General features: G+C 34.8%; 1 protein-coding gene across 1 annotated transcript in view; it reads left to right on the top strand.

The window, feature by feature from the left end:
- Positions 1–12,374, top strand: part of Spef2 (sperm flagellar 2) — a 165,666-nt gene that overhangs the window by 61,862 nt on the left and 91,430 nt on the right. Inside the window, 4 exon segments of the mRNA XM_048802898.1 lie at positions 6,202–6,421; positions 7,039–7,193; positions 8,708–8,783; positions 10,333–10,394. Of these exon segments, the coding sequence (XP_048658855.1) occupies positions 6,202–6,421; positions 7,039–7,193; positions 8,708–8,783; positions 10,333–10,394 (513 nt within the window).

Genomic DNA, 12,374 nt, shown 5'->3' with positions numbered 1-12,374 from the left:
GTCCAGTTGTGATCGCCTCTTCATTCATCATGTCCAGTTCCATACTCTTTGAATATTCGCTGTAGGGCTGTACACTTCATCTTTGGTCTTGGCTTAGAAACACCATCAGCTGTATTTTAAGGTGACTCTGCTCAGTGTGTCATATCAAATCCTGTGTCTGCTTATCTCCATGGGTCGGGCTCCAGTTCTTTCCCCAACCTCAACATTCTGTTCTCTTCACAGTCAATGTTCTGTTCCACTGTGTTTGACCACAATCTAGAACTAATTCAGGGACAGAAGAGAGCTTAATCATGATTCTTTTTGAAAAAGCAAGCCTTTCTGACTGGGGGCAACCAAATGTGATTTTTTCCACTGGGCAGAAATGATCATGCTGATACCCCTCCTGTGTGGCACTAGAAGTACTGTGTGGCCTCCAGCTTCCTAAGTGTTTATAGTCGGTGATCACATAAGCTACTTAAACAGAATTATTTCATTCAATATTTATAATAATCCTCTGAGATATGCTATTTCTATGATGCTCCAAAGATAAAAGAATTGACAATGATTCCACAAGTAGTGCAATCATTACCGGAACCCAGATCATCTGATTTTAATTTAAGATTTCTTCTTTTGGAAAGGGTTGAATGACTGCACGGCTCAGAATCATTATAACTTGGCAACCTGCACTTTAACGTGGTCTTGGAATTTGAATCTTGGGTTCTGTTTTCTTATTTGTTCCATTTCTGACTGACCCTATTACAAAATAATTATCATTTGTCTAATTAAAAGTATAAACAATAACAGTGAATGAAAGCAGAAGTAATCAATTGTAATGCAATAAAATTATGTAAATTCACTCAATGTTTAACTAATTTGGGTGAATGCAGATAATTATTTTGCACAGAAAAAGTCAAGTCCAATTAAAACAAAATAGTTTTTTTTAAAAGGTCATTTGTGTAACAGTGACAGTCCAATGCAATTATAGTTGAATAAGTTCTACCACTTTTAAGGAAAAACCTGTTATTAATACGTTCATTGTTTTGTTTGCTTCAAAGAAGGTTTCCTTATCTCCAGTGTCATCATGACAGAAATTCTGGCACCAAACGCGACAAACCATCCACAGCACTTTCCACATTTAATTACATTCTGTGCAAGTATTTATTTTATTTATTTAGTCAGTCAGATATTGAATATTAAAAAAATACCGAGGTTGACCATGGTGGTGCATACCTGTAATACCAGTGACTCTGGAAGCTGAGGCAGGAGGATTTAAAGTTTGAGGCCAGCCTCAGCAACTTAGCAAGACCCTGTCTTAAAATTTTAAAATGAAGGATGGGAATGTGGTTCAGTGAATAAATGCCCCTGTGTTTAATCTCTTGTACCAAACACACACACACACACACACACACACACACAGAGAGAGAGAGAGAGAGAGAGAGAGAGAGAGAGAGAGAGAAAGAATGCTGAGCTTTTAAAAAGCCGAAACATAGACATGTGTTTATTTATATATGATGTTCTGTAATTATAGAAATATTGTTAACAATAGCCTAAATAGGGTGGGCATTATAGTGCACACCTGTAATCCCACCTACTTGTGAGACTGAGGCAGGAGGATCTCAAGAACACAACTTAGTGAGATCCTAAGTTAAAAAAAAAATCTTTTTTAAAAAATTGGTGATATAGCTCAGAGGTAGAGCATCTGCTGAGCAAGCACAGGCTCTGTGTTCAATTGCTAGTACCACAAAAATGTATGTATTTGTCAGCACGGGCAGACAAGAAAACTGTGACCTCATCTCTACCATGGAACACTAGCAGTTCAGGTTGCAGCTGCCACTCTGCATCAGCCACCAATGCCTCTAGGGACAGAACTACGGATTCTTTTTCTTAAATGGTTACACTGGCTAGAACTTTCCAGAAGAGTGTGACTAATGGTGTTAATGCTGAGCATCTTTTTGTTGTTCCTGCCTTTAATGGCAAAATGTGTAACCGCTTTAGTTCAGCTTTACATATTGGTGCAGAGAATGTTAGGAAAGTTATCTTTAATTCATACATTACTAAGAGATTAGGGTTGTTTTTTAAATCATATTTTTATTTTTTAAATAAAAAATGAAATTTGAATTTCCTCAGGTGCTTTTTTGATAAGAATAATCATATGCTTAAAAAAAATAATAATGTATTAACAGAAGAGAGTAATTGGTTTCTAATATTTAACCTTTTTGTATTCATGGAGTAATTCTCTCATGGTGAGGAAAACACGATATAGCATACAGGTTATAAGCACAGTTCAATAATCTGACTGCCTAGGTTACAGTGTATGCCTTGAAGTAACTCTGTCTGTTTAATACTCAGGATTTTCTTTGACAAAATCAAGAAGAAAATACTTACATGAGGGCTATGTGAGAATCATTTGAGATAATTCATGAAGACAGAAGTACTCAACATATAGCAAATATACAGGCAATGTCAATCAGTATCTTTATGGTCCATTAATAAGTGTTGACTTGTATGTATGAATTTTGCAAGATATCTCTGGGTGAGTTTAGCTTGGGTTTTCTTTTTGGCTTATTGTTTTGTCAATTATCCAAATGTGCCAGAAAGCTTCTTCTATACTCAAGTCTTCTTTACTACTCAAGAAGGTTTTAAACATTTAAATTTTTATTCAATTAAGAAATGAAAATTCTCCGTAAGCCATTACAGTCTTCAAGTTTAAATAGAGATTTCCAACAGCTTTTCCATTTCTTTAAAGGCTTTTATCTTTTCAAAGACGCCATTTAACTTAATTTTAATAACTGGAACATTCTTAGACTATCCTTTGTTATTTTACAGTAATAAGTTCACATTTTTTACAATATACTTGTAAATAATATTTCTTATCTTTTATCTCCTTAAAATATGTTGCTATCTTCTTTCCTATATTATTACATTGATTCTTGCTATTCTTCACCTTCTGCCAAATTAGTTACAAGTTCATTCCCATGATTCATATGGATGTTTTAGACATTTATCCATACAGCATCTCAGTAGTTTTACTCTGTAATTTATTAATTACCATTTTTATTTTATACTCTTCTTCTTAGTTTTTTTTTCTTTTTTTAGGTCAAAATGTAGTTTATTTTGTTCTTTTTTAAAAAATTATTTATTTATTTATTTTAATTAGGTATATATGACAGCAGAATGCATTTTGATTCATTGTACACAGTTGCAGCACAACTTTTCATTTCTCTGGTTGTTTATGATGTAGTGTTGCACCATATGTGCAGTCATACATGTACCTAAGGTAATGATATAGATCTCATTCTGCCATCTTTCCTGCCCCCATGTCCCTCCCCACCTCTCACTCCCCTTTTCCCACAGTTTCTCCATTTTTCCCACCCACCATTATGGATCAGCATCCACTTATCAGAGAGAACATTCAGCCTTTGATATTTGGGATTGGCATATTTCTCTTAGTGTGATATTCTCCAACTCCATCCATTTACCTGCAAGCTGAGTAATATTCCATTGTGTATATATACTACAGTTTCTTTATCTGTTCATCCATTGAAGGGCATCTAGGTTGCTTCCATGGTTTATTGTGAATTGAACTGCTATAAACATTGATGTGGCTGCATTACTATAGTATGCTGATTTTATATCTTTGGATATAGACCAAGTAGTGGGATAGCTGGGTCAAATGGTGGTTTCATTCCAAGTTCCAAAGGAATCTCCATACAACTTTCCAGATTGGTTGCACCAATTTGCAGTCCCACCAGCAATGTATGAGTATGCCTTCCCCTCCATATCCTCACCAGCACTTATTGTTGTTTTTATTCTTTTTTATTAATTAATTTTTTTATTTACATATGACAGCAGAATGCATATAATTCTTATTACACATATATACCACAATTTTTTATATCTCTGGTTGTATACAAAGTATACTCATACCAATTCATGTCTTCACACATGTACTTTGGATAATAATGTCCATCACATTCCACATCATTTCTAGCCCTCTGCCCCTCTCTTCCCCTCTCACCCATCTGCCTTATCTAGAGTTTGTTTATTTCTCCCATGCTTCCCCTCCCTACCCAAGGATGAATCAGCCTCCTTATATCAGAGAAAACATTCGGCATTTGGTTTTTTGGGATTGGCTAACTTCACTTAGCACTATCTTCTCCAACACAATCCATTTACCTGCAAATGCCATGATTTTATTCTCTTTTATTGCTGAGTATAAATTGTGTATAAAGGCCACATTTTTTAATCCATTCATCTATTGAAGGGCCACATTTTTTTAATAAATTCGTCTATTGAAGGTTGGTTCCACAGTTTAGCTATTGTGAATTGTGCTGCTATAAACATTGATGTGGTTGTGTCCTGTAGTGTGCTATTCTTGAGTCCTTTGGGTATAGACCAGGGAGAGGGATGGCTGGGTCAAATGGTGGTTCCATTCCCAATTTTCCAAGAAATCTCCATACTGCTTTCCACATTGACTGCACCAATTTGCAGTCCTACCAGCAGTGTATAAGTGTGCCTTTTTCCCCACATCCTCGCCAACATTTATTGTTGCTTGTATTCTTAATAGCTGCCATTCTGACTGAAGTGGGATGAAATCTTAGAATGGTTTTGATTTGCATTTCTCTAATTGCTAGAGATGTTGAACATTTTTTCATATATTTGTTGATCAAATGTATATCTTCTTCTGAGAAGTGTCTGTTCAGCTCCTTAGTCCATTTTTTATTGATTGGGTTGTTTGTTTTTCTGGTGTTAAGTTTTTTGAGTTCTTTATATATCTTGGAGATTAGTGCTCTATCTGATGTGCCTGTGGCAAAACTTTGCTCCCAAAATGTAGGCTCTCTCTTCACCTCATTGATTGTTTCTTTTTCTGAAAATCTTTTTAGTTTAAGTCCATCCCATTAATTAATTTTTTAATTTTATTTCTTATATTTTAGGAGTCTGGCTAAAGAAGTTGGAGCCTAATCTTACCTGATGAAGATTTGGGTCTACTTTTTTCTCCATTAGGCGCAGGGCCTCTGGTCTAATTCCTAGGTCCTTGATCCACTCTAAGTTGAGTTAGAATAGACAAAGCAATCCTTTAGCAAGAAGAGTGAAGCAGGAGTTATCATAATACTGGACCTTGAACTATACTACAAAGCTATAGTAACAAAAACAGCATGGTATTGACACCAAAATAGATATATAGAACAATGGTACAGAATAGAAGACACAGAGACAAATCCACATAAATATAGTTATTTCATAGTAGACAAAGGTGCCAAAAACATACATTGGAGAAAAGACAGCCTTTTTAACAAATTGTGCTGGGAGAATTGGAAATCCATATGCAGCAAAATGAAACTAAACCTGTATCTCTCACCATGCACAAAACTCAACTCCTCTTAATTTCTTTTGATTATTTAAAAGTCATTTTGTTCCATAATTCCATGCTTAGAGTATTTATTTTCCTTCTGTTTATTTTAAATTGAGGAATTTTTGTCTAAGGACTATGTGTTTTCTCCTGAGGATAGTTTGATCACATCTCACATTTTATATAAACTGTTTTGATGTTTTCCTGTACTTTATAGTTTTAATTTCTTCTTTAACAGAAGAATTATTTTTAAAAAATGTACCCAGTATTTAATTTTAAATACTTATACTTTGTTTATCTTTGTAAAATCAGTTTTCAATTTTGTTATATGAATGTCAGAAAATGTAATCTGTATGGTATTTTCCCATCTCCATCTACCTGCTTGATCATTTCAGCAAAAAACCTGAAGAAAGTAGGAATCAAACATAATAACCTAGAGAAAACTCCATTGGTCTTAAAAATTCTCTTTTCTTTCTTGTTTTAAACAAGCTTAGTACTTAACATAACATATAAACTATTACATGCTCTCCTTTATCTGTTTATTGATGATAGGATAGTATCAATATATGTCTTAATGCTCAACCTAGATTAAAATTTGTCTCAACTCAAAATGCCTATTTTCATACACTAACTTTTTTTTTTACTTTTATGTAGGAGGCTTGTTTTGATACTATTGTGACAGTATTATTGAGTTATTACTTTTTTGAGTTTTTTTGAGTTATTACTTTTAAATAATATAATTAATTAATGTATTCATCAGATTTCATTTGAGGCAATTTGGATTTATTTTTAATATTTAAAGTTCTTCTATGTTTAAATTCCACTTTTAAGACTGTGTCTCTTAAAATCATAACAATTTGTTATTTTTGCAGAATATGGTTGGAGAGTGGGCTTTACCAGAAGAAATGGTTGATAATTTACCACCCTCCAACAATTGCATATTGGGTCATGTGCTTCACAGATTAGTAGAAAAATCTCTTCCTCCTCAAGTGGCACCAAAAGAGACTGAGTTACCTTCATTTGCTATTAAAGGATGTTTGTTGGGGAAAACACTTAGTGGGAAATCTGCCAATCTAAAGTCTCTACAGAAAGGTAGAATGCTTCCCCCGCCCCCAATTCTTACTGGGTTCCATTTGCACTGAGTGTAGTTGCAAATATCCATGTCTATAGAAAACATATATGAAGCTCTGCTAATACATTGGAAAATCTGTCATCACAAGTTTTATAAGAGTGTGATCAGTTAATTCATTATCCAGGCCATAGTTATTCACTTGAAGATGATTGAAGTACTGACAACATGCTACAACATAGATAAATTTTTACATTATGCTAAGTAAAATAGGCTAGACACAAAAGGTCACTTAAAGTATGCTTCCATTTACATGAAATATCCAGAATAGTAAAATCTATAGAGACAGAAACTGAATTAGTAGTTGCCAATGGGTATGGGTTTCCTTTTGAGGTGATGAAAATTTTCTATAACAAGATAATTATGATGGTTGGGCAACTTTATGAATGTCTAATGCCACTGAGTTGTATCCTATAAAATGCTTAATTTTATGTTATGTGAATTTGCCACAATAAAAGAGGAGTTTAATCAAAAAGACAATTCTAAGGAGCCTAAAGACAGTGTGAAGCTAGATCACAAGGGCAATAATATCCATTTCCCAAGTGAAAAGCTCTTAATAAAATTATCTTTTGTACTTTAGACTTTCCTATTCAGGTACTTTCTATTGACAAACTTGTCCAAGAAGCTATCCAAGCATTTTATGACAATGAAGAAGCCATGGAGGCCCCACCAATTCAGGAAGAAGATGGAGAAGAGGCTCCACCCACACCACAGAAAGACAGTATAGAAAACCAGGCAAGTGTGATGTTAGTTTTCTTTTCTGCACCTAGTGCACTAGAGCTATGAAGCTGAATGGAATTCTAAAGATCTTGTAGACCAGAGCTCTTTTCAGCAAAGTTCCCAGAGAGAAAGTAGTCTAAGTTTGTGGGAAAAGAGACAAAATTGAGGATACTATGTGAGTATTTATAAAACGAAGGAGAGAACTCTTGCCCACCCCCTATACACACTGGTTTCCCTGGGTGGACCATCACCATGATGGGCTCACTTGGCACCCAGTGACTATAAGCTGGGTACTTTCCCCAGAGGAAGGAGTCACTGGCTGGCTGGAGAGACTGATTTGTGTGGATAATGAGGGTGATATATGAGTGTCAGAAGGAAACTCAAAAAGTCCCTAAATCCCAGACTAGTGTCCTACCACTCAGTGCCTGGCAGTTGTCAACATTATAGAGTCCCCAACACATAGATGAAGACAGTGCTGGCCCTGGAAAATGCACAAGGCAGATACCTGAGCCCTATGGAGATGAGGTAGACAGAGACACTTAATGTGGTTTCTAGTTTCACAGTGCTAGGCTGTTTCAGTGTTGTCCAAGAACCATATTAAATGTTAGCTGGATTAATTGGTCCACAGCCATAGTATGCCAACTCATGACTAGTAGATCTCAGTTTCAGGTAAGGGTCAAGTGTGTTCTCCATGTGTTTTACATGTATCACATTCCCATTATTTGCTTGCATCATATTCTCATCACATTGCAATTCTTTACCTTATTGCATCAACATTCTTGGGAGTCGTAGAGAGAGAATAATGTGATCCCACTTTGAGAATCATTGATGTGGCCCAGTATCCTTATTTTGTAAAGGAGACTGTAGAGGCCCTAAACATGAACTCATTTGTTCAGGGTCAGAAGACGTGAGAATGCCTATTCTGTGACTGGGTTCTGGATTCTAAATCCCGTACTCTTTCCTCTATTTTATACTGTCTTTGCAATTGAATAAAGTAGCAAAGAATCCAATCAAGATCATTTGTATTGGCTGCAACATAAATAACATTTTTACAAGAATTCTAAAAATAACTATGAGAAGTTTGCTTCATTGTGAGGCTATTTCTTCTTCAATTTTAATCAATATGGAAATGGATAATATACACTTTCATGTTTACTTTCCTATGAATTACTATGACTGACACCTCTAGGATTATTTTTTTAAGATGGTGGTTTTTCATAAATTCTACTTGTCCTTCTGGTTCCAGTTTATTTTCAAAATAGTTGCTATATTTTACTTAAAATTGAATTCAAAAAACAGATCTTATCATAGGTTACTGTTTGTTTCTCAATGTGGCAATTATCATCAAATTTTGTTTGTTTCTAAAAATCATCATTTAGGAATGAAACTGAAATCCCCTTTAATATCATTAATGTTGTAGATAAAATACTATATTCTCAACCCTTTTTATAGAAATAAAATCAGGAAGATTATGAAAATATAACAATTAAATCTCTCCCCATGTGTATGTGTTTGTTTTCTTCTTAAAGGATCCACAAAATGTGCTTTCAACTGATCTAGTTTCAGGTGAAACAGTACCAGAAACAAAAGATGAAGCTGAACCTGGTAAGTAAGATATCAAGACACCCCACCCATCATTTATATTAGAGCCATAGACAAACAGTAAGAGCCCATATATGTAAGTACAAACGTGCTTTCAGGGAAAGAGACACAGGGAAATTTGCAACTTGTCCATGTGCAAGACCAAGGTAACCCTGATGTGCAACTGAGGATAAAGATGAAAAGAATTACACCACAATCCTTTTACTGTCCTTCAAATGGTTGCTCAGTTTTGTAGCTGTTATGCAAACAGCCAGCATATGTCATTTTCACCCTTCCTGGCATCTCAACTGTGTCTTCTCAGATCCGTGTGTGTGTTCTGTTGGGGTGTTCTGTGTGTGCTGCTTTGTACTGTATTCAGGGAGGCTGTCGATAGACAGTGGTTGCTTAAAAAAAAAAAAAAAAAACTTAGATTATCCCTTCCCTTGGAATCATAGAACCAACTTCTCAATCCTAACAAAAGTTAACCCTCCTGGGATCTGGACTTAAGTTCTTCAGATTCTTTATAGAACCATTGAAGGAAAACAACTTTATTCTTTTTTCTATTTGTGCTGGTGAATGCTTTCCATATTCAATAGTTTCCTTATATTCTAGCATAAAGCTTTGATCCTTCTGTGTTGTCATTATTACCGTCACCACTGAACACTGTTTGATTTACTATGAGCATGCAAATCCTCCACAGCAATTTATTTATTTCCTTGTAGTACTGGAACCCAGCAACTCTATAAAAACCAGGGCTTCACCTGAACTGGGCAAATGTTATACTTCTGATCTGCAGCCCCAGCTCATCTATTTTATTTAAGAGATCATTGTAATAGACTTTTTTAAACCTCTATAGGTAGTTTATGATATATTTTATTAAAAGTTCAATTAATCATAAACTCTAAAAATTTTTCCCATATAATTTAACTAAAACCCCCTTTAACTTCTATATTGTCTGTCCACGTTTATTACCTATAACATGATAATCCAGAAAAAGGAAAGTGCAATAAATTAGCATTTTAACAAAGTTTTAAAAGAAAGTTGGCTTGTTTTCTGAGAAGAGAACTCAAACTTTGTTAAAGTATTTCTAATGATATTGTTATGAGCTCAGATCATACAGGAAAGAAAGGAAGGAAGAGAAGGAAGGAGGGAGGAATCTTAAGTCCCAAGTTTTCAATTCTGCAAGTATTTCAATGAAATTGATACAGGTCCATTAAAATAGGTTGGGAATCATAAACTAGAACTGATATATCCTTATTATAATTTAGAAAAAAATAGATTATCTACAGATAAGACACTGGGACAACATAGGATCTTTTACATATACAAATCATTCTATAAATAAGACACTGGGCAAATATTATGTCTGGGATGCTGGGACAAATGAATGTTCAATGGTGTGCAATGAGAGCAAAAGTCTTGCTGTGTTTTTTCTATTACATCCTTCCTCTGTGTATCTCAGGCATAGCTGCCTCTGAAAATTCTTGTGTCCAAAACTATAGAGGGTCACTCAGATGGTTGTTAGATGTAAATACTAGAAGTTTTTTCTTAACTACTCTTCCTATTTTGCCAGATACAAATACTAATAAAACACCAAATGCTGAAGAGGTAAATTCAAGCAAAACTTTCTCAACAGTAAGTGTTAGAATCTAATTTTTTCTACTGGTATATTAAAGTGTGTCATAATTCATGGTCTTTTGGTGTATTTTCAAATGAAGTGAAATAGTAATGTTCTCCTCTTTGGTTTTAAGTTAAATCTGATGATAAGACATTAGCTAACTAGAGTTTACTTGATATTCTTTATAGTCTCAGTATTCTTTACATGAGTAGTGGAAATTCCTATTCAGTTTTGCCAGGTAATAAAGTATACATGTGCTCCTTTTTTTAAAAAAAATTTTAGTTTTATATTTTTAGTTGTTGATAGACCTTTACTTTATTTATTTACATATTTGTGGTGCTGAGAATTGAACCCAGTACCTCACATATGCCAGGCAAGTGCACCACCACTAAGCCACAGCCACAGCCACAGCCCAAACATGAGCTTCTGTAAATTTTAGTTTTATAACAAATTTATTTTGGGATATTTTCCTTTACCACTTAATTTATGGCTTAATTTCCTCTTGCACACTCTTTACTTTTAAGGGATTTTTCCAGAATTTATCCTTAGCTTTGCTGATAAGTCTAATTTTTTTAATTTATCCTCCCAAAAATATTGACAATAATGCACTCAATATTGTTTCTAATGGAAGCTCATATTTTAATTAATGGATTACTTTTCTATGGAAGCTTTTTTGTCATCAAATAGAATGACCAGATTAATCAAGTGAGATTTCACTTATTTTACTTTTATCACTTGATTACTTTTATTATCAATTTCATCATAAAAAACAATATTAAAATATTTTAGATTTTAAAACTGATTAAAGATAGAAAAAAAATGGAAGGGTATGCATCAAAGTATAAATATGATAACTGATGGGGTGGTTAATGGGTTTAGAAAAAGCAATAAATGGGAGCCTTAAATTTTTCATCTGTGTATTCACAATAAGAATTAGCATAAAAGCTGAGTTTATTTTTATAATTACATTTATTTATTTACAAATACTCCAAAGTTCACGTTCAATTCAAAGAGCACACTTTTTTCTGCATACTCTTTTAAGTATCTGGGACATATCAGTGAACAAAAAAGACAGAGTCCCCTGCCCTTATGAAGTACACATTCTAATAGAAGGGGACAGAGAACTATAAGTCATAAATAAATCACAAATTATGAGTAAAGGGACTGTATATCATGTTAGATCACAGTAAGTGCCAAGAGGACACTAGGGTCAAATAGAGCAAGGGGGATCAGGAGCATGTACCATGGGGCAAGGGAATGAGGGAAGGTCATTACATTAAATTGGGAGTGTCTCCTTGATAAAAAGAGTCCATCCAAGAAAATGTAAAGAGGTGAGAGAATCAGCCAACTAGAGCTAGGGAAGGATTCCATGCACAATGAATTGTTGGGCACTGGACAACAGCCATTAGTTAGAAGGTGTCTGTCCATGAGGGCAAGAGAGTAGTTAGCGATGAAATTAGAGAGATGAGTGAGAAGGCCCAAGAATCAGGCCAGTTGGGGACTTCCAGGGAATTATCATGCTATTTGGCATGAAAGGATGTTGAGAGAGATATAATATCATTTGATATAAAATACTGATTCTAGTGACTAAGTTAAGAATGGACTCTAGGGAAGTCCCTGTTTCAGGAATACCACTTAGCTTGTATTGAACTAACCCTCCTACAAATGGTAATTATATATGATGGACAAAAGAAAAAAGCTAATGATATTCAGACCAGAGGAAAACAGAAAAAATCAAAGCAGCCAGCAAGCAAGCAGCAAAAACCAGGCAGTGAAAGACAAGGACTTCACTAGGCAAGAGCTATGTAGATGCAGATTCCCCCAAGGGCACACCCCCTGTGCATGAAATGACTAGTGCTCACTCAGAGAGCTCTACCATTCTGATCGAAAGTATTGGAGGAGGATGTTCAGGATGCCAGAGCAGCTGAATACTAAAGAGGAATATGATGGAAGGAAGGGAGCCCCAAAAGAAGAGTCTCATATTCTATGTACAAATG

Source organism: Marmota marmota, unplaced genomic scaffold (genome assembly GCF_001458135.2).
Source record: "Marmota marmota marmota unplaced genomic scaffold, marMar, whole genome shotgun sequence".
In the NCBI taxonomy this organism is placed as follows: Eukaryota; Metazoa; Chordata; class Mammalia; order Rodentia; family Sciuridae; genus Marmota; species Marmota marmota.
Note: the sequence above shows the minus strand (reverse complement) of the source record. Positions and strands in the feature narration are given on the sequence as shown.